This window comes from Rhinichthys klamathensis, unplaced genomic scaffold, assembly GCF_029890125.1.
Source record: "Rhinichthys klamathensis goyatoka isolate OS25496 unplaced genomic scaffold, OSU_Roscu_1.1 h1tg000136l_1, whole genome shotgun sequence".
Classification (NCBI taxonomy): domain Eukaryota; kingdom Metazoa; phylum Chordata; class Actinopteri; order Cypriniformes; family Leuciscidae; genus Rhinichthys; species Rhinichthys klamathensis.
In genome coordinates, this window is record NW_026606671.1 from 275,094 (window position 1) to 297,871 (window position 22,778).

General features: G+C 36.2%; 1 protein-coding gene across 5 annotated transcripts in view; it reads left to right on the forward strand.

Annotated features, from left to right (window-relative positions):
• The window catches only part of rapgef2b (Rap guanine nucleotide exchange factor 2b), a 123,412-nt gene that overhangs the window by 25,458 nt on the left and 75,176 nt on the right, over positions 1-22,778 (forward strand). For all 5 annotated transcript variants that reach the window (XM_056257234.1, XM_056257229.1, XM_056257233.1 and 2 more), the window contains exons 2-3: positions 18,306-18,376; positions 19,412-19,468. In XM_056257234.1, the coding sequence (XP_056113209.1) occupies positions 18,306-18,376; positions 19,412-19,468 (128 nt within the window). The remainder of the gene's footprint in view (positions 1-18,305; positions 18,377-19,411; positions 19,469-22,778) is intronic.

Consider the following 22,778-nt stretch of genomic DNA (forward strand, 5'->3'; position numbering starts at 1 on the left):
GATGCAGCCCGAAATAGCATGATGATTTCTTCAGACGCCTTCATTGCGAGCTTTCAGGGTGGTATCACACAATTACTATGTAAACAGGAAAGTGAGCGCTGCGTTGACCAATTAGATGAACAATTGGAAATGGGAGAAACGACTCTCTCAACAACAACAAAATATAGTCATAGCCAAAAATAGTTATAATGCCTTTGTTTTGCTCAGTTCTTCGAAACAGTTTTATGTAGTAAATGGTCTTGGACAAGGACAAGATTACAAATTACATTTCCTAATGTAGTTCATAAGTTGATACTAAAAACTAAAATAAAAGAAGCAGTCAAGCAGTTAGAAATTATACTGCTTAAAAAATAAATCAATAGGACAATTCAGATTCATTTTAATGAATCGATTAATCTATAAATTGTTCTGTCCTTACTTTTTATTTTTATGTTGTGGAAAGATATTTAAACATTGTTGTAAATAATTTTGTATTCAAACATTAAACATTGCGTCATGTGTTCTCTGTTACATTCCAGTGTACAGAATCCAATTTTAGCTTTAGATTCAACCAAATTATACCATTTGATAATGAAGGGTTGGGGTCAGAATCCCTTGCCTCTTCAATTCAACTATATGTATATCCTTTTTTATGATTACATTATAACTATAATAAGCACTAATCAAGTTATATAATTATTCCTATACGCAATAAGTGATTCACATATAGTTTTTATTCATACAATAAAGGGGTTTACAATAAAGTCTTTTGTGAGTTGGTTTGATTTAAAAACAAATCTTCTATTCATTTGAGTCTGTTCTTAGAAATAGTTATTTTACATTACTCCTTTATTTAGTGATGCATTTAGTTGAACTGTCGTTTATCACAATGCATTCAAATATATTTCTTAGATTTTTTCAGATTTTTTTAACTGAATTAGCAAAAAGATTAATTTTAGAAAACAATTTGTTTGTGAATCGTACATCATATACATAAGAGGTGAATGCATGCAAATGTGTGGTAACATTCATTTCTCTTTCCTGATCAATGTCCCATTGTTATAACATCTGGTAGTGCCGCCACAGGCTGATTTTACACAAAAATAATATAGCCATATACCTCATAAGCACATTTTTCTCATAGACTGGACAAGGCTATTTGACCCAAGCTATATGTATTAGCTGCATGAATGAACTGTGATCTATTTGAATGCAGCCATTCCTGTAAATGTCTGCACTCTGCTTTTTTAGGATACATTATACCAGGGCCAGGGTTTTCTTTCGCAAGTATTTCTCATCCAATTTATATTCTGTGCCTCACATTGTCTTCAAAGGAGGAGCACTATGGACCCCACAGGCCTAAAATATGCAGCCAAATACTCTGAATGCTCAGAAAAGAAGCTCTTTGTCTTGGAGTTCCCTAGCAACCAAGTGAACTAGAATGGCTGGAATAGAATCGCCCTACAGAGGGAGAGACTTCAATTGATCCGCTATTGTCACTCGCCTAAACACCGGCCAGTAGTGGTAGAGGTGTTTTTTCCCCCTTCTTTTATTTGAGAGGTTGAGGGAGCAGGGTGGGGGGAGAAGGAGCTCAGCTGAAAAGATTGACTCAGACATGCAGACGCAACACTGTACGTAGCCCTTGGCTTTTAACTAAAACTCGCTCCCCCTCCGCTGACCGGGATATGCTACATCATCACAACTCAGCCAAGTAACGTTGTTCCGCCTGTGTCAGCATCGGTGATTGTTCATTTAATTGTCGGGGGAGAGAAAGAACAGTGTGCCCTTCCGTATCTCCTTTATCCAATTAGCCCATCTGCTATTTGTTGATGAAGTTATGTGTCAGAAGAGCACAGCGATGATGGTGTCTGAAACGAAGGACCTTACAGCGCCCTTCCTGTTGTGGTTTATTTTGTGCCAAATCTTATTCTTTAGGGTCATGTTGATTGTTGTAAGATTGTAGAATTGTAGGATTGTTTTGCTGACACCTTAAGAGCGAGTGGACTATAGGAAGAGCCGAAAATGTTGTGTCATTTACTCACACTCATTTTGCTCCTAGTGTTGTTATTGTTAACAAAAAAAACCCCGTTAAAATAGGTTTTATTATTTGAAAAAAATAAAATAATAATAAGTAAAATATATTTGAATAATATAATATTATATATTTTTTTAAATAGAATATAAAAATAAATACAATATTTATTTATATATAAATAGTAGATTAAAATGTAAAAAGCAAGTGTTGTAATAAAATAATGTTCCAGTTAAAGTAAAATTACTAAAACAAATATTTTTTTCTTAAATCAAATAAATTAAAACTACATATAGCTATATATATATATATATATATATATAAACAAAAACTAATAAAATATTACAAAAGCACATAACAAAAGGACTAAAACTTATTAAATTTAAATGAAAACTGAGCATATACAAATGAAAACTAATAAATACTATATTATATTAATAATGCTGAGATAACACTGGTTGTTCCATTACCTTATTATCATCTTTTTTCATTAGGCAGAATGTGAGAACTTTTGTTGTCTATACAATGAAAGTGGATGGTGATTTATACTAGCAAAGCTCCAAAAATGATAGAAGCATTATCAGTGAATACCAGCTTAAAATTGGCTCTTTTCCTCAAACAAAGCTATGAGATGGCTTGGAAAATATCATATAGATTGCTTTTATGGTACTTTTATATTATTGTATTGTCTCCTTTGGAGCTTGGATACATTTAATGCACTCTAGAAAGAAAATGATACGGGGTCAGAACAACACAAGGGTGCTTTGGGTTCAAAAATGTTTTTTCTTCTCTGAATGTTTGAGTACCCTTATGTAATACAACAGGGATCGGAACAGCCATTTTTGAGTTTGACTCTGACAGAGCATGTGCAATTCTGCCTGGATGTTTGGCACTAATCCCAGTCAAGGAGTGCTTGTGATGTGGTTGAGTGTTGGTTTTTAGAGGACATCATTGTTTAAACTGTTATGTGGACCATCAATCAGTGTGGTTTCAGGGTGATTTGTGGTTTCGGGCCATTGGGAAAGATCTCACTTTGTATTGCAGTGCCTTATCATTGATGAAAGAACACAGATAAAGTCTGTCTTGCATTATCTGGTCACAAGTTTTCCAGCATCAATTCAATCCTTGTATTGCAGCAGAAAAATAAGTGTCTGCTTTAGTGAACAGAAATGTGACCTCATGACGTATTGTCATGACATTTTATTGCCTATCAAACAACTAACACAGAACAAGGCTAAAGTTCTCTTAACATATCGGACAGTGACAGCGATTTCTATGCAATTTTAAGTTTTCTTTTTATTCTTTTACCAGGTCTGGTTGCTGACTCTCACTGCATGACATTTATTAAAATCTCCTCATTTAATTATTCTCTCCATCTTTCACATTTCATCTGATCCAGCAAAGCTTCTGGGAACAGTGAAATAATAATGAAGGCAGCTAGTCACTGATGTAGTTCAAAAGAATGCTGGAAGCACGAAGTCTTGGTTTTGGAAGGAACTGTTTTAACGGCTCATCTCGTCCTCGTCGGCTGCCGCCTCCTTGTTCTGCATTATTTAACACGTATGTTCTGCTGTGTGATGATGGTGGCGCTCACAGATGTCGGGCCCGTTAATGAGACACTTTCTCTGCTGTTCTGTCAAAGTTTGATATGGTTTTGGTAGTTTATTGGCAGAGGAACACTTTCATTGTTTTTTTAACAATTCAACAACTAATGGTTCACATTTGAATAACCATGTGGTAGTGCATATTTTAGAGGAATCAATGAATTTAGAATTTTTAGTGGAAGTTAGTTTTAATTGCATTATGTTCTCTCTCATTCGAAGCTCTATGGCCTCACAAACCAAAAGATATGATTAGTAATAATAAGGCATGAATGGTCAGGGACTAAAATGGTTGCAAATGTGGAGAAAGACATTGCAACAACAAATTAAAATCAGGTTGTCAATGGTGAGAGTCAGCTAAATATCCCAGACGTTGTTAATATGGTTTACTCAAACTAAAACTTTTAAAAAACTATGTTTGTTTGTTGAAATAAAGCTGAAAACTGAACTTAAAATGAATAACAAATTTGTACAAGTAAAACTACTAACTGAAAAAAAACTAAATTAAAACTAAATGTAAATTATTTCGATTTTTTCATTTATACTAGCAAAGCTCCATATGACTAATATCATGAGTAGTAAAAGTACTAACTTTTTAGTAAATCCTTCTTTTTTGGTTGAAATTTCAGTTGCATTGCGCTCGCTGTATGCAGTGCGTGTCCAATTTGAACAAATGACTCTTATGAACTGGTTCTTTTTAATGAGTCAGATAAAAAGCTTCACAAAACACAAACTTGCTTGCTCATGTTTTGAAGCAGACTGCTGTGACTTGTACAGCAATTTAACTCCGTATTAATGCGTTAAGTACATTCTCTTCTCGTTATACCTTTAAACAAGTTCTTCTTTATCTTGACTTGTTTGGGGCACATCCTGCTCTGTATTTTTCCTTTAATCCATTTTTCTTTGCAGCTTTCACATGCACATGTGCAGTGATTTGAAAAAAGTTCTGTCTACAAGCTGATTCGCCTGTCGTTTGTGTGTCGACAGAGGCAGGTTGATTAAGTTCACTGAGGTTTAAAATTTTGGACACAGATTCCATCATTTCTTCCCTTTGCAGTTTCATCCTAGAAGCATCAGCATAAGACTGACCGTGTTTCATCACAACTGTACAATAGTGAGGCGTCTCAGAATAGTGTTTTTTTAGCAGACGTAGCGTCTAGAGATTGCAACTGCTTCAACTCTATCTCAGATCAACTCTCGACTCGACAACAGTAAAGTGGACCGTCTCTGTTAATTATTCACACTTATTTGCAGAATGAATAATGCAGCCTCTGGCAGGGCCAAGGGCTCCAGTCGCTAGCTCTGCACTAACAGCGCGTGAACAAACAGCTCGAAAGGTGTTGACTCAACAGCAGGAGGTGTTGGAGTAGAACTGAGACCCAGAATCGTCTGCCTTGTCATCACTTCCTGTTTTTGTCTTTCTAATGGGTCCTTCACGAATAAATGGTCTTGTTCGATTTAGTTTTTCTATTTGCTTTCAATAATTAGTGCATGCTTCCAAAAGAATCATGTCCTACTGGTAACGGCTATTTACATGTAATGTAAGGGGATGGATGCAAGCCAGATGAGTTACAGCATGTGATGTGTCAGTGTGCCAGCTGCTCGGCTGTCAGAAAAAAGGCCTGTAGACTGCTGCAAAAGCACCTGCAGTTTAATCACACATGCTACGCAGAAAATATGGTCTGTTGGCTGGTCTCCTGCTGATTTACTTTCACTTTGACTGACAAGACTGGTGGGTTTATTCCCCTGTGAATTACACATTGTGACACAGATGAGAATAGTTGTGAGTTAAAGGGTATTTCATGAAATGGGATAGTGTGTGCAGGGTATCTTTCATTTTTTTCTTTCTTATTTTCGACTCCTGCTTGATGTGCCGTGAAGGCAATTTTCATAAAATGCATTTTGTTTATACTTTTACATAGAAATTGCTAATTTTAGTCTGAAAATGTAAATTATAAATCAGTGGTTCTCAACCAGATAAGTCTTAAAATTATGATTTGCAAGTCTTAAAATGATTTGATTTATTTGTACCAGAGGTACATATTGTAATGAGATGTTGTTATGGGAAGAAGGAGGCTAGAATTATTTATAAAATAAATGAACACAAAACGAAAGTAAAGGTGGCAGCCCCTCACGGATTTACTGACATTTGTTAGGAAATCCGTTTCAAACATTACAATGCTAATGCTAACTTTTATTAACTCCACAATAAGCAAATACACCAGCTAATTACTCCTCAACAGCGATGCTCAAAAAAGTTGTCATTGAATCATTCATTCAAACTGATTTTTTTTAAAGTTATTTATTCAAATTAATTTAAATAGGCTTCAGTATTTTCAGTATCTTCAGTATCAAATGAACATTTTGTCTGAACCTCTAGTAAATTACATGTTATTTTGTTTAGTTGTCTGTTCAGAATCGTGGTTCTCAAGTTATCCAATCGTGCAGCTCTAATGAATAGGCATGCTAACCGATAATGTTCTACAACTATTATAGAGCCCCTTGGACTGTACAATTTACACACGTCTCCTAAGGGGTGAACCTCTGGCGGTTTGAGCGGATTTTTTCCACACCAGTGAACACGAATCATTAGACCTCTCCAAACTAAGCATTACAGTTTTGCCACTTTAAAGCTGAAGTCATTCATCATAACAATCTGTCTTCAAGGCAGCAGGGGAGTCTGGAGTGCGTCCATCTTTGTGCGCTTGATGCGACTCTCTGTGCTTTTGTTCTTATAGGATTAGAGCTGCCAGTTAAAGACATGATGCTAAGCCATTCACATGCTCCAAGCCTTCCTCTTTCTGAGCTGCGTTTGACTACATGCATTTATGTTGGGCTATTACAATAACAATTTAAGCTGTTTAGCATCGGATGCACACTGGGGATCGTATTGAGGAAATATTAAATGTCACCGGATCAATGAACCGTTGCCTGCCTCAAGCATTGTTGAATAAAATAAAAAGCAATACAATAGGTTTGTTGACACTGATATGAAGTGCTTCATACAATCTTTATGTTGTTATATTTTGAAAGTTTAGCTGACAGTGGGCCGTAACCGTATCCAATATTGTTGGGACTGAGCCGGCTGTCGACGACTGTATATTCAGTTGCTAATGCTAGTGACCTTGTTTTTGTTTGCAAAGACTCCACCTGGTGCTATGTGCTGTTCTACGGATAAAAATACCCTTAAGGGCCGCACTGTCAATAGGGTCTCAAGGACAGTGCGGAGCGAGCACAGTTGGCACGGGGAACACAATGACACAAGCTCTTAAATGCCACAGTGAGTGATCTATAGATTGGCTCGTGCCCCGGTGGTAGTTATACTGCTGACCTGGCTTAACAATGCATGCTGGAGACCTTACATTAACATAGCCGTCTGATCAGGAAGATGTGCCACATATACAGTACCTTTGTTCTAATTCTTTGTGGTATATTTTTGCAATGCAGACCAATAATTTCTCTTTTGGATGCAGTACAGGGAATGTTGGCACACTTCTTGAGATAGACAAATAGCAGTAACACACCCTCTTTAGAGAGCCATGCATGACCTCACGGGTCACTTTGGCTGTCTTGTTGACGAATCACTTGAGGCTAATTAAAATGTGCAGACACCTTTTTTTGTGGTCTGCCTGCATTTGTTTGCTTCCCTTGCTAATTGTTTGGCATTTTTGTCTTGGTGTGCTTCAATTCACCCGAATAAGCTTTTTTAAATGTATTTATTAAAACACATTTTTATACTTTAACATAATTTTCTAAAATTTTAAGGTTGCAATAAGGAGTGTATGTGGTTCATTGCTTAACAATTATATAATATAATATAATATGATATAATATGATATAATATATAATAGAATAGAATAGAATAGAATATATGTGTGTGTGTGTGTGTGTGATAAAATATGGTTTATAATGTATACAATAATTTAATAATGCATCACATGCAATTTATATATAAGTAATTAAGCAACACTGCAGACAGGGTATTAATATAAATATTATTAAATATTTAGCGATTATAGTGTGAATATCTAAACAATAAACACATACTATAATTTCTTGAATAATATGAATAGCAATAATAAATCAAATTTAGTAAAATAGATAATATCATTTTTATATTATAAATAATATGTATTATATTATGCTTGTCTGTGTGTCAGTATTGATAGTGCTGAGTGATCTTCTTTTATCTATAGATAAATAGATATATCTTGCTTTCATAAGACAGACCCTCAATTCATCATGTGTTTATAATCCCAGGAATCTCGATCACTCCTCACGGCCACAAGCTCTGTCATGGGATATGTGTCCAATGGGCACCCCTGCCACCATTTACTAGATCCATGACAGAAAGAGGTCAGTTTTAGTGCTCAGCACAGGTCAAGGCTGACCTTCAGGACAGGCACCATGTGTCCTCCTTAAACTGTAAATGCATTGTTGAAGTGATTGTTAAACACCTCATGTCATTGCACATGAAAAGAGCTGATCTCCTTAAAGGGCCGGTTACAGCTGACAACAAAACAAAACGTGTAGGGTGAACAGATTGGTTTGCTGACAGAAAAGCCCATTTCTGTGTCTCATGTTGCATTATAGGGAGGAATCCATGTTATTTATCCAGGAAGTTACATGTATAATTTGCTGCAATAAGCTGGCTTTGCAACCTGTTTTCCAACAACATTAATGGGACTTGGAAATCTATGAATCAAATGGTTGTTTTTTTCTTTTTTTAAATGATACTACTATTTAGAAGGTTTTGAAAGAAAGCAATACTTTTATTCAGCAAGGATGAATTAATTGGCAGTAAATACATGTATAATGTTACAAAAGATTTATATTTCAAATAAATGCTGTTTTTTTCCAACTTTCTATTCATCAAAGAATCCTGAAAACATGTATCCCGGTTTCCTCAAAATTACAAAGAACAGTGCAACTGTTTTCAACATTGATAATGGTAATAATGGGAATTGAGTATATTAGAATGATTTCTGAAGGATCACGTGACACTGAAGATTGGAGTAATGATGCTGAAAATTCAACTTTGCCATCACAGGAATAAATTACATTTTAAAATGTATTCAAATAGGGGAAAACCGTTATTTTTAAATTGTAATAATACTGTTTTACTGTATTTTTGATCAAATAAATGAAGCCCTGGTGAGCAGAAGAGACTCTTTTTGAAACTTCAACCTCCCCGATAAAGCTGCTGTGTCATTTCTTGTTTTAAATGTATTTTTAAGCACACATTTTTACATTTATCGAGGAAACAACCAAACACACTGGCTCTGTTTCAAAACGTAATGGGCTGCCTACATAGACAAAATTTGAAGACATCGTAGGCGTGCTCCTGACACGAAGACTGTTCCAAAATGTAGGCGGCATAGATGCCCTCTTTTCGCCAAAATCTAAGGCAGAGAAGGATATACCAGAATGGTATATGGCAAACTCAGTGAAAAAAACCCAAGTTGGCTGACAAATCGAGATAAATGTGGATTATAAATGTAAAACATTAATTACTAAAAAGTGTTGATAAAAACAAATCTGTCTAATTAAAAATGCACTAATTGACCAGTTTCATCAAAACCGAAAGTTTGAGTCTTGATTTTTGTCCAAATTTGAAACTTTAAAATTTAAAAATGTGTTATTTTCATTTTCAAAAGTTAAATCTCGGAAGAACATTCATTCTTATAACATTAATCCTGCCAAAAAAAGAATTTGGAAGCATCAACCAATCTGATTCATTTTTAACTGGGGATAGTTGGCTTTAAACAGATTTTCCAAATCAGGTGTGATATTGATTCCTAAATATTGAAATCCAGAACGTGCTAAATGAAAGGGGGAATTTGGAATTCGTGCTAAATGAAAGGGGGAATCTTATATCCTGAAAAACTACTGTATTTTTCAATTACAGCAAGATTTGCATCTGTAGAGGACTCAGGATATTTAAGATAGAGCAGAACATCGTCTGCATAAAGGGATATACGATGTTCATCTGGAGTCTGGACCTATTTTAATACCATGCATGTTAGCATTAGTTCTCACAGCAACAGCTAGTGGTTCAATAACCAAAGAAAGCAATGGCGAGAGACGACAGTCTCTGCTAACTGAAAATCTGTCAGACAACACTTTGTTAGTGTTAACTTGAGCCATAGGATTAGAATATAAAAGTTTAACTAAATTGATAAAGTTAGATCCTAGTTCTACTTTCTTTAATACTGCAAAAAGAAAAGGCTATTCCACCCTATCTGCCTTTTCGGCATCAAGGGATATAATGAAGGCAGGGTCCTTGGTAACATTTAAATAATCTATAAAATTCAACACTCTACGAATATTATCAGTGCCGTATTTGGACTTCACGAAACCTGTTTGATCCGGGTTGACAATGCAGGGCAAAACAGTTTCAAGCCACTGAGCTAAAGATTTTGCTATAATTTTATAATCCACATTTAGTAAGCTAATTGGGCGATAAGAGGAGCATTTCACTGGGTCTTTGTTTTGTTTTTTTCAGAACCAGGCTTATAACCGCCAATGACCAGGATTCAGGCATCGCATTTGAATCTAAGAAGACTATTTATTGCTTGCATTAAAATTGGACAAAGCTCAGGCCAGAATTGCTTATTAAATCCTAAGGGAAACCCGTCTGGGCCGGGAGCTTTACCATTTGGCATTGATTGGATTTCTTCCTTTGTAAAAGCGGAATTTAAAAATCTTCCTAGCATCTTCTGAAATATTAGGAAGAGTAATCTCATGCAGAAAATCCTCACTGGAGCCACTGTACCCAGTTGTATAAAGAGTTCTGAAAAAATCTGAGAAAGTAGTGTTAATGTCCTGGGGATCAAAGGTCATTCTGCCTTCAGACGTCTTAATTGCTTTTATGGTTCTTTCTTTCTGCTCTTTTTTTTTTAACTGGTAGCCAGAAGGCGACTTGGCTTGTTTCCAAATTCGTAGTAACGCTGTTTGCTAAAAAATAATAACTTTTTAACATGTTCTGTATAATCTAGGTTAAGCTTGGCTCTGGCATTACTTAACAAAATCCAATTATCTTGATTTGGGGATCTTTTATGTTGTTTTCCCTGAAAATTTACTTCAGCTTCCAATTCGTCCCTTTTCTGGGTTCTAAGTTTCTTCATCAGAGAAGCATGAGCAATAAGGTGGCCTCGCATTGTGGCTTCGGCAGTTTCCCATTTTATTACGGCTGAACTGGCGAATTCTGATTATCCTGCCAATATTGAATTATTTTCTGTCTAAAAACAGAGCAAAAATTGGTATTGCTTAAAAATGGTTGACTTCTGGATTGATATACTAATATCAACATTTAAATAAAAAGTTAAATTCTTATCTTTTCCTTTAACCTTCTGCGAGCGCGTCATGCCAAAAATAGGAAAATCTTTATCAGAAGTTGTGTCTGACATGGAAATCCGTTCGACGAGATAAAATGAGAATTTGGAGGAATAAATGTTAATTATTTGAAAATTTTAGTGGAGCAAAGAACTCACTCTGAACTTACTTTTATCCCCACAGATGCTTTTTTAAAGAAGTCTCTTATGCTCTCTAAGCCTGCATTTATTTGATCAAAATACAGTAAAACAGTAATATTGTGAAATATTATTACAATTTAAAATAGTATTCTATTTGAATATTATTTTAAAATGTGATTTATTCTTATTTATCATTACCTCAGTCTTCAGTTTCACAGGATCCTTCAGAAATCATTCTAATATGCTGATTTGCTGCTCAAGAAACATTTCTTAGTATTATCAATGTTGAAAACAGTTGTGCTGCTTAATATTTTTGTGGAAACAGTGATACTTCTTTCAGGATTCTTTGATGAATAGAAAGTTCAAGAGAACAGCAATAATTGGAAATATAAATCTTTTGTAACAAGTGTCATTACTGTTACTTCTGATCAATTTAATGCATTCTTAATTAATACAAATATACATTTTTGTTAAACAAATTCTTGCCGACCCCACATTTTTGAACGGTAGTTTGTCATTTTAAGGTATAGACCATTGTGTTAGCTTAGAAACATGCTAACTGCTGTAACCCCTTTGAGTTGTTATGAGGTGATGTCATTTTAAAATCAGTTATGCTGTTTCAAATGTGTCTTATGCATTTTATGATTTGATAGGCTATTTTTTGTCACTTTTTTTACCACTGTGATGGACCACTGTATAATACTCCATTTAAGTGTCCATATTTATGGTCGTTATACATGAAGGACATTGCATTAAGACGACGTTGATTATGTCTGCCTGGTCACTCCTCTCTCTTTGGATGTGATGGCTAGATTTTGATTGAACCATTCAGATACCCGACAAACCACTCTTCTGGTCTGTTTGGGGACTCTTAAGGCTAGTTACCCTGCCAACAGTGCAATTCAGCCTAATGTTGGGATGATTGTCCTCATCGGACTGATGGTTTTTAGATGCCACCTGCTCAGACAGCTGATTCCAGCACGGTTTATTGCTATAGAGGGAAATTATTGGCTCTGATCATGTAGATAGGCTACTTGTACTATAGTTGCCATGGTCACAGTGATGCCTTGAGTGGAATGTGAAGAGCCTCTTGACCCATTCAAGATGCATCGTAATGGGTTGCATTCAAGATGTTGGGATACAAAGCTGAGGAGAGGCATTTTATATAGCAAAAGCAGCAAAACACTTCAGTTGATTTTTGCAGTCACTGTCTTTGAAAGCCAGCATTACAGGCTATAACAGAATATATGTACAAACATCTGCATCAGATGGTAAAATATTACCAATATCATATTAAAATAAAAGTGTTTTTTTTTGTTTTGTTTTACAGGGAGTTACTTATATAATTTGCTGCGTTGAGCTGGGTTTGCTGATCTCTTGATTTTCACTTGGAACATTAAAGTAGTAGTTCACCCAGAAATGGAAATGATTCAATAATTATTGTCATATTGTTATTTATTCATGTTGTTCCAAACCAACAAGACTTTCTTCCAAAAACAGAAATTTTGAATAATATGATGATTTTCTGTAGCTAATACTAGAGCTTAATTTCTTTATTTTTTATTTTTCTTCTGAAGTCATACAGTATAACTTACTATAATTGATTTTATTGGTATTTTATCTGTATTTTATTAATACATTAATGTAATAATTACATTTTTAAAACTAATAAAAATAAATATAATATTTTTAAATTTACGTTTTTATTTTGTAATTGTGGTCTTCACTCACCAGCTTTCAGTCTAATGATAAAGAGTGGCCAGGATATTATTCAAAAGTCATACAGGTTTTAAATGACATGAGATAAATGACATATATATATAATATATTTTATTATTATTATTTTTATATATATATATACACTCACCTAAAGGATTATTAGGAAGACCATACTAATACTGAGTTTGACCCCCTTTCGCCTTCAGAACTGCCTTAATTCTACGTGGCATTGATTCAACAAGGTGCTGAAAGCATTCTTTAGAAATGTTGGCCCATATTGATAGGATAGCATCTTGCAGTTGATGGAGATTTGTGGGAAGCACATCCAGGGCACGAAGCTCCCGTTCCACCACATCCCAAAGATGCTCTATTGGGTTGAGATCTGGTGACTGGGGGCCATTTTAGTACATTGAACTCATTGTCATGTTCAAGAAACCAATTTGAAATGATTCGAGCTTTGTTACATGGTGCATTATCCTGCTGGAAGTAGCCATCAGAGGATGGGTACATGGTGGCCATAAAGGGATGGACATGGTCAGAAACAATGCTCAGGTAGGCCGTGGCATTTAAACGATGCCCAATCGGCACTAAGGGGCCTAAAGTGTACCTAGAAAACATCCCCCACACCATTACACCACCACCACCAGCCTGCACAGTGGTAACAAGGCATGATGGATCCATGTTCTCATTCTGTTTACGCCAAATTCTGACTCTACCATCTGAATGTCTCAACAGAAATCGAGACTCATCAGACCAGGCAACATTTTTCCAGTCTTCAACTGTCCAATTTTGGTGAGCTCTTGCAAATTGTAGCCTCTTTTTCCTATTTGTAGTGGAGATGAGTGGCACCCGGTGGGGTCTTCTGCTGTTGTAGCCCATCCGCCTCAAGGTTGTGCGTGTTGTGGCTTCACAAATGCTTTGCTGCATACCTCGGTTGTAACGAGTGGTTATTTCAGTCAAAGTTGCTCTTCTATCAGCTTGAATCAGTCGGGCCATTCTCCTCTGACCTCTAGCATCAACAAGGCATTTTCGCCCACAGGACTGCCGCATACTGGATGTTTTTCCCTTTTCACACCATTCTTTGTAAACCCTAGAAATGTTTGTCCGTGAAAATCCCAGTAACTGAGCAGATTGTGAAATACTCAGACCGGCCCGTCTGGCACCAACAACCATGCCACGCTCAAAATTGCTTAAATCACCTTTCTTTCCCATTCTGACATTCAGTTTGGAGTTCAGGAGATTGTCTTGACCAGGACCACACCCCTAAATGCATTGAAGCAACTGCCATGTGATTGGTTGATTAGATCATTGCATTAATGAGAAATTGAACAGGTGTTCCTAATAATCCTTTAGATGTATTTATGTATTTATATATATATATATATATATATATATATATATATATATATATATATATATTTTTAGCTGAACTATTTCTTGACCACCACGTCTTAACATGTTTTCAGTGCAAAAAAGCATTGAAATTATTTCTCCACACTAAAAGTAAAAATGACCCAAAACAACCAATCAGAAAAGTGAAAAGTGACTGGATCTAAAACCTTAAGATTACGTGCAGCTCATATCTCCGTCACTAAATTACCTAAAGCAAAACCACACGCAACACACGGAGCGGCTCTCTCGCACTGTTTGTCGTAACAGACAACTTTGACCAGTCTGGTTACGCTCACACAGCTTGGGTTTTCAGAGAATGTGGTTGTGAGTCCTGAAAATGTACTGGTGTGTTTGGTTACAGAATGCGGTTGTCACTCCAGTAAATAACTGAACTGTGTGAACGTAACTGTATTAAGGACTCAAATACAGGACTGACAACTGTATTCTGCTGCTGTGAAGAAGGCCATGATCTTTCTTTTGTAGTCTCTTTTGTTGTACATCTCAAATTTGCTTGCAGTATCATAGCTGAGCTTCTTTTGTGGAGTGTGCAGAACACTTTTTAAATAGACTGTACAGGTAGAGTCTCATGGCTTTGTTCATTGAGTTTCACTAAGGCTTTAGTCAAGGCTGCTGTTAAACAACTGTTGTTTGCCTATAACTCGCCAGTTTCATCATTACTACTCTACCTGGTCTCAGCGGTGTTTGTCACTCAGCTTGTTACCCACTGACTCCCAGGAGAGTTGTGTAACCAGCGAAGGCTGAGTGCCCTGGGCTTCACATATTGTGTATGACCAATCACAAAACACAATGGTCCCTTTGTCACGAAGCACTCTGGGAGAAAGCAGTCACAATGCAGAAAGAGAGTACAAAGTGAGTGTGCAAACCTAGTGGTGTTTTACTGTAAACCTAGCATCTGTTGGAAAACAGTGCCAGAGGCTCAGCCTTTTGTAAAATGATTTTTTTTTTTTTATAAAATAAGTGGTGGTTATTGTAGGAGTAATTTCTTCAGATTCACCCTTTTGCTTTTGTCTGTAAACACTGCCCATGATGTGTGAATGATTCAGGCCAGAATCAAGACGGTTTGGTTATGGCAATCGTAAAATGTATGCTTTTTCTTCATGCCAAAATTTCATGCCAACTAATATAATTCATGATTGTTAAAATATGATACAACTGAAAAATAACCACAAGCACTTACATTTGACTTTTTATTGTTTTTTATAATGCTACCAACTCCCATTTTGTTGAATGTAAAACTCATAAAATACCAATGTTATATTAGTATTATTTAAATACTATTATAGTGTTTCTAAATATTTTAAATTAGCGTTTTATTTTTACCATTTTGATTTTGATTTTAGCTTGCCTTTTCTGTGCTTTTTAATTAAAAAAATTTTGAACTATCCCCTTCACAATAAAGACAGTAAAATACTTTTCATTCAGAAATCAGTTGCAACAGTCGTTTGCGTTCATTATTATTGTAATTTTATATGTGATTTAAGACATGAGGTTATTTAACTCCGTCTCTCGGGATGCTTTGCAGACTCTGCTGTGTGTGTTCATGTGTTTTGAAGGAGGCGTGGCTTTGGAGAGCTCTGAAGGGAGGGTGGGATCTCATGCTTTCAAAGCTAGCTTGCTATTGCTAGCCTCTCCGAAATTGCTTACCATACATTTAACTTACAGTATGGTTCTGTCAGTTTTTGAGTAAACTAATCTAAATGATAATTTCAGCTAAATTTATATAAGTGACCAAAAAATACCAAAGATCTGCTTTGTCAAGGTTCATCGTTTCAACATCGTTCATTCTCAGTGTGTGTTTGGAGCAAAGTTGTCGTGGACTCATTATGAACTTCTGGCAGAGCGATATAATAAAGGAGTGAAAACTCCTCATGAGGACACTGGGACTGAAAAAATGGGGTTCTGCACATTCTTTCCATGTTGAATTTAGAAGTAATATTTGAGGGGGGGGAAAGAAAGCCACAGTGTTCTGGTAGAGCTTCATTCCAGCCAGTTGTGGCAGTAAGAGGTGCAGAAAGAGCTGGACATGAGTCAGTGAAATCTTACACCAGCATGACATCTAGTGGAGGATTTGTGTAGTGCACACCAGCTAGAAGGTCCTTTGTCATTGTCTCAGCCTTATTGTTCTTTTTTTGCTTGCTAAAGCAAGCATCGCTATTCCTGTTGCTCATATTTAGGTTTATAGATTTGAACAAACCTCTAAGCATTAAATGTAATGTGTAACGTCCCACACTGTTTGTGCTTCTGCTTCGATGCCTCCAATCTTTTGGCTTGTTAAAGTGAGGTGAGGTGTGCCCATTTTTCTAAGCAAGCGGACTCCGTGCACCCCAGCACCCACCCAGATGACCTATAGCAGTGTGCTTGAATCCACTCAAAGCACCTTAGCAACCATAACACCGTCATAAAAAATGAAGGTAAAAAAAAGGCACTAAAATTTAAATAAAATGACTAAATCAATATATATATTTAACAAATCTAGCAAGCATGAAGTGCTTGTTTTTTTACCTTCTTAAATTACATTTTACATATAATACTTTAATATGCGATTGTGAATTGTGGAAAATTGACTTATTTAAAAAAAAAAATCTGTCCTTTTGTTTTTTTGATATTTGTTTGTTTTATTTAATTTTGTTTATTATTTTTTATCGTTTTTCTGTTAATATTTCCTCTAACCTTTACCAGTACCATGCAATGCACTGCTATTAACAGCAGGGGGTGACAAATAATCACTTAATCAATTTTCTTTTCGTCAGCCTCTTTTGACACTGCAAAACATGGAGGTTACCATTATATTCCAGTACAGTTTGTCCATGTGACCTTGCCGTCTGTAACCTTTGTATAAGAGTAAATTTACAGTCGCCTGCCCTTCCACAAACATAGGGCCAGCAAGATGGCATTTAAAAGGATAGTTCACCAAAAAATGAAAATTCTGTCTTTTTTTTTATTTTTACTCACCCTCAAGTTGTTCTAAACCTGTATGAGATGCTTTATTCTGTTGCAGACAAAAGAAGACATTTTGAAGGATGTGGGTAATTAAACAGTTGATGGGACTCATTGACTTCCATAGTATGAAAAAAAGAATACTATAAAAGTCAATGGGGACCAGCAACTGTATTGTTATCCCTTTAAGATGCCTTGTGGTTTATCCTTAGGGTCAACTCGTTTTCATCTCGTCTGAACCCTCACTATACCCTAATACCCTGTATCTCGCCATATTTACAAACCAATGACCAAAAAAATGAGCTATCCTTTTCTGGCCCACAGTCTCACCTGACCAGTACAGTTTTCTCTTATTCTTTCGTATTTATCTAGCAATCACATAAGTCTTAATAGGAAAACAAGGGGGCGGAGGTTTACTTGTGCTATATCAGAAGGCAAATGTTTGGCGAGCTGTGTGTTTGCATTTATGTTCTATGTCACACAAGGTCTCTCAGTTCATAATCAAGTGAGTCTGTGTGCGAGCACAGAACCTCTTTTGTCCTCTTCGCTATCCCAGCATGCCTTTGTGAGCACAAAGGCGGCCCAGTTCTGGCGTCAGTGCTCTTTTGCATGTGGAAGGGGACAGGACGCGCTGTGTGCTCAGCTACATGGACACTGTGACCGGTTTGTCTGAAGAGCCACTTGTAGATAGAGCAAGACTCTCTAGTGAAAGGACCTGTTTAGGGACCAGAGACTATTTGTTTAGAAGTGTTTGCTCTGTACACCTATAAATGAGATTTTAGTTGATATCAAAAACAGAATGAGCCTTAGAAACGAACACATGAGGAAGTGTTAAAATGATGAGATTACTCTAATCACAAATGAGTGTAAACCACAGTCAATTTGAGATGTTTGTGCATTTGAGATTGAGATTGGCTTAATGTAATTTATTTTTACAATCACTGTGACTAATCTATATTTTTGTAGAGAAATGTCATGCTGTGTAGCTGCATTTTTCCATTTGTTTCAAGGCTATTTTCTCTACCACACTTTTCCTATTGAAATAAATATTCTCTTCCTGTGCTGAGAATTCTGGGACAGTGTGTGCTTTTACAGATGAATAGACTTTAATCTTTGATCTTTTCTCTTTCTCTCTCGTTTTACCTGCAGGACCTGGAGATTGTTTATTCCTACTTGCATGGAATGGAGGCGCTGTCCAATCTTCGGGAGCACCAACTGAGGTAAAACTGAAGGAAGGATTTGATAAATGGTTGGGGGAAAAATGCACATGTTTTTTTCAGGTCAAGCAGGTGGTGGATGGTGGGTTATAAATGTCTAAATGATAGACAGATGTGCTGTGAGATTATATGTATGTGTGTGTATATAAATATATGTATGTGTATATATATATATATATATATATATATATATATATATATATATATATTACACATATAATATATATATATATATATATATATATAAACAATTAAAAAAAATTACAAACCAAACTAAGTTTGAAGTGTTCTCTTAATCTCTTTAATTACTATGTAAGTATATTTGCTTTTCAATAACAGTTTTGGACTATATTTGATTTAGCTAACTTATAGTTATGTCAGCAACTGCTGCTAGTCAGTATTGTTGTATTGTTGTCTGAACTCTTAAATCGGTTTAGCTTCTCAAGTTCTCATGTATGCACAAGTGGACGTACATATTTTGGGGTAAAATACTTTGCTACGTGACCATGCAGTTCTAGAACATTCCTAACCCTACCTGACCCCACCAACACCCCTTCATGGGTCCGTACATATCTTCGGGAATGGGTCAGATGGACTTGGTTGACTTTCTACTCTCCAACTGAGCTGAACTTTATGGAATGTCTTTTGAAAAATGTTTTTGTCCTCTGGAATGTTTTGCTCTGTGGCGATACATCCGAGTTTGCTTAAACAGCACTTCTAGCATAAACCAACATCGAAATATGTCATCCACAAACACAACAGAGTTTGGTTGTGTCCTTGCGCTGTTCTTAACACAAGGCAGCCTGTTTGTTTTTCTTTTCAAACACAATGCCAACCAGTCCTGAAAACCCACAAGGGTTTTGGTTCTGAAATCCTTTTTGATTTTGGTTTCACAACATGAAACTGAGGGATTTTTCATAATCACAGACAAAAATATGAGGGTACTTTTGTTTCTTTTGGAGCTGTTAAGTTTGGATATGTCACTGATTATATGTTTCTCTCTCTCTCATTCCCTTTTGTCTTTTTTTTTTTTTTTAGGATAATGTGTGAAACTGTACGCTACGAAAGACACGAAGCCAACGAAGTGCTCTATTAGTGAGTAACAACCTTGTTTTCCATCCAATTCCTTTGTTAAAGCCATTATGTTTCTGTAAGCCTTTGTAGGATGTGTAATGCATAACCACAAATAGTCTTCAAAAATCGTCACTCCAGAAGCGGTGATAAATATAGCCTGCTTTTCAAAAGTCTTATCAAATTACAAAGGTGAGATGTGAAAGCGCTAAAGCAAACGTGTTATATTCAGTGCTGCATGAGCCTTCTGTCATGTTATAATGAGTATCCTAGTAGCTGAAAATGGCATTTTGAGGAATACAGGGTTTCTGGGTGATACACAAACGGCTATTGATCTACAACATCTAAGACATACTAACCTACTTTAGATTCGCCCTTCATCTGAAGAGCATGGCATGTGTTTTTTTTTAAAAAGTCCCCACTTGTATCCTCTCAGCACCGTTTGAAGTTAGTGTTGGCATTGCCTGACACCCATCGCTTCTTGCTTTTTTGGTCCTGGAGTCCAACACATAAACGCACACGCTCAAACACATATATTTATTCCCTCGGGTGGACCCAGACACTCCCCTCCAATTTCACACTCCATTTTTCTTTTCTCTTGAAGGAAGATGGAGTGTGGGCGCTTCCTTCCGCGGGTCACTACCCCCTGTTCATAAAGGGGGAACGTCTCATTCACTCATCGTCTCTGATAGCATCTTGTCTATTGTGGCTGTGTAAGAGTGGAAAGTTGCTGCACTGAACTGTTAATTACTGCTGCTGAATTAGGTCATTTTTAGGTCAGTTGATTACATGTAATATGTGCTTCTGTTCAATAGATTCGGGCATATCAGATGAAATAGTCCCCCCCCCCCCCCCCCCCTCTAAAGACCCAAGTTAATTTAGTGTAAAAAAAAAAAAAAAAAACACATGACAAAATATATTCTATATTTTAACTAAATAAAATACAGTCTGCATTCTGAAGAATATTCTAGCTGTTGTTTTTCAAATAATAAAAGTGAATAAGGTCAAATGCTGTTAAGCTCCAAAATGACCAAAAAGGGTTAACAAATTAGTTTATCATACATTTATAAACTTTATTCCAGGTTTTCTAAAGCCATATGACTGTGTGAGGACTACAAATTTAAGTTATTATTCACTGAATTTTTTTCTGTCGCTGTAATTCTCAAATATGGCAACATTATATGTTTTAGCAATTTTGACACCAGTGTCAACAAATGACGGTTCAATGCATGTTTTATGATAACTGACGTCAAACCTGATACTTTCAGAACTCAATACAGTCTGAATACAGTATGATCTCAGTCCAAATTGACAGTTAATAAAGCTAAGCTGCAAAAATGGCTCAGTTTCGTTTGAAAACTAAATACATGAATTCATTGAGCAAATGTGTATTAGAACTGAGATCAAACTTGAAGCCTGTGAACATAAACTAAGGCAGTTGCTCAATTAAAATAAGAGAAAGCATAATTATTTACTTTTTTTGGTGCACAAAAAACCCCCCAAAAACATTTAAAGTAGACCCCAGGCAAGAATGACCTCTTTAATGTTGAATCTTTGAGATTAGAGAAATATTGCTGCAGCTTTCTCTGTGTGACTTAATTGTTGCTCTGTAAGGGTTTGTGTCTTGAATTAGATTACATGTTCAGTTTGAAGGCTGTATCTGATTGGCTGTAGCAGGTTGCACTCAACAAAAAGTGTGTAAGTGTTTGGAAACAGCAGGAGTCAGACTTTGTCCGACATCCTGCTGTTTATTGTCTGCAGGGATAGATGACATAAAAACTTTCTTTTGGAATGCTTGTTTGTCATGCTTGTCTAGGAGGCAAATGCAAATAAAGCAGCATATATTTTTGGTTCATGTATAAGTTGTGGGTTTGTATAACAATGTGAGTCAGTCCTCTGTTTAATGTGGTTGTTTTCATCTACACACTCTCAAAACTCCCAGTGGCAGACTATTTAAGTTCTAACACTCCACTGTGTCTGCTACACCAGCCTTGACGCTGTACCTCAGTGACTCACTCCACTGTTTTTTTTTTTATTAGACAGCTCACTGCTTTAAAGCTACACGCTAATAATAATCTTCAGACTTGTGTGTGCTGCTGCTGATTTCCCTCAGGAACAAACCACTCCCACCGCAACAGCCTCTGAACCGCTAGTGCCAAATACACAAACATGCTTTCCGAGATTCTGCTGCTTATACTTTATTTTTGAGCGGGTTGGGACGGGAGGACAATAATGTCACACTAGGGCTTCTAAAAATATTTGTGATAAAAGTTTTAATGTCGTTACTGGGGCATATTGACTTCTGCTTTTTGTAAATAATGTTTAAGCAATGTTTAAATTTGTTAAACAAACCTCAGGGGGCTTTGCTCAGGGACTTTTTGCCTATTCATGCTAATTATGATCTTAAACAAGAAAGTAATTCTTTACATCATAACTGAATTAGTCTATTTTAGTTGACGATTGATATATATATTTCTGTGAGTGGTCAATTTATAGTACCAATTTTGTCTTTTTACAAAATACAATACTTTTTTTTTTTTTCATTACAAATTAGATAAAACCACAGATTGTGTGAAAGACCAGAATTTCTGTTTAGCATTAGGACTATCTCACAATAAAATACACAATTGCGATGCATATGTTATCATACATTACAATATAATTGGATTGCGAGTTCACATGCTTGGAGTCACAAATTAGATTTGGTACTTAGTACACAATCTTAAAGGGATAGTTCACCCAAAAATAGAAATTCTGTCATTAATTACTCACCCTCATGTTGTTCCAAACCTGTAAGACTTTCGAGCAATTTCTGTCCCTCCTCCATTGGCAGCTACGCAACTACCACTTTGACGCTTAAAGTTAAAGCTGCAGTCTGGCGTTTTTTCCTCTTTGCCGCCATCTCTGTTCGAAATCTTCAATTGCAGTCATTCGCGGAATTATTAACTCTACGTGAGTTGTACTTCGACACGGCACAGCGCGGATGAACACAATGTTTGAGGAGAGTGAGCAGCTGTCAGTCACTGCGCCGATGTGGATACTGGCATTCAGAATCACAGATTATTCTTTTTGGAAGTATGACCAACATAAGAATTTTCATCGGAAAATGTCATCTGAACAAGTAAGAAACATCCACCTTTGTTCTGGTTCTGACATTGCAGTAAATCGCGCTGATTAAATCTAACAATCGCTTATAAGTTATCATATCACGCAAAACCGTGCAAATTATACTTTGTTCTCAAATTGTTAATGTTAACAACGTAAGCAAGCATTGCGTGACTACATGTAATGTCCTTCCGATATGTGTCCTTGTTTTCGCATGGGTCCGGTTGCA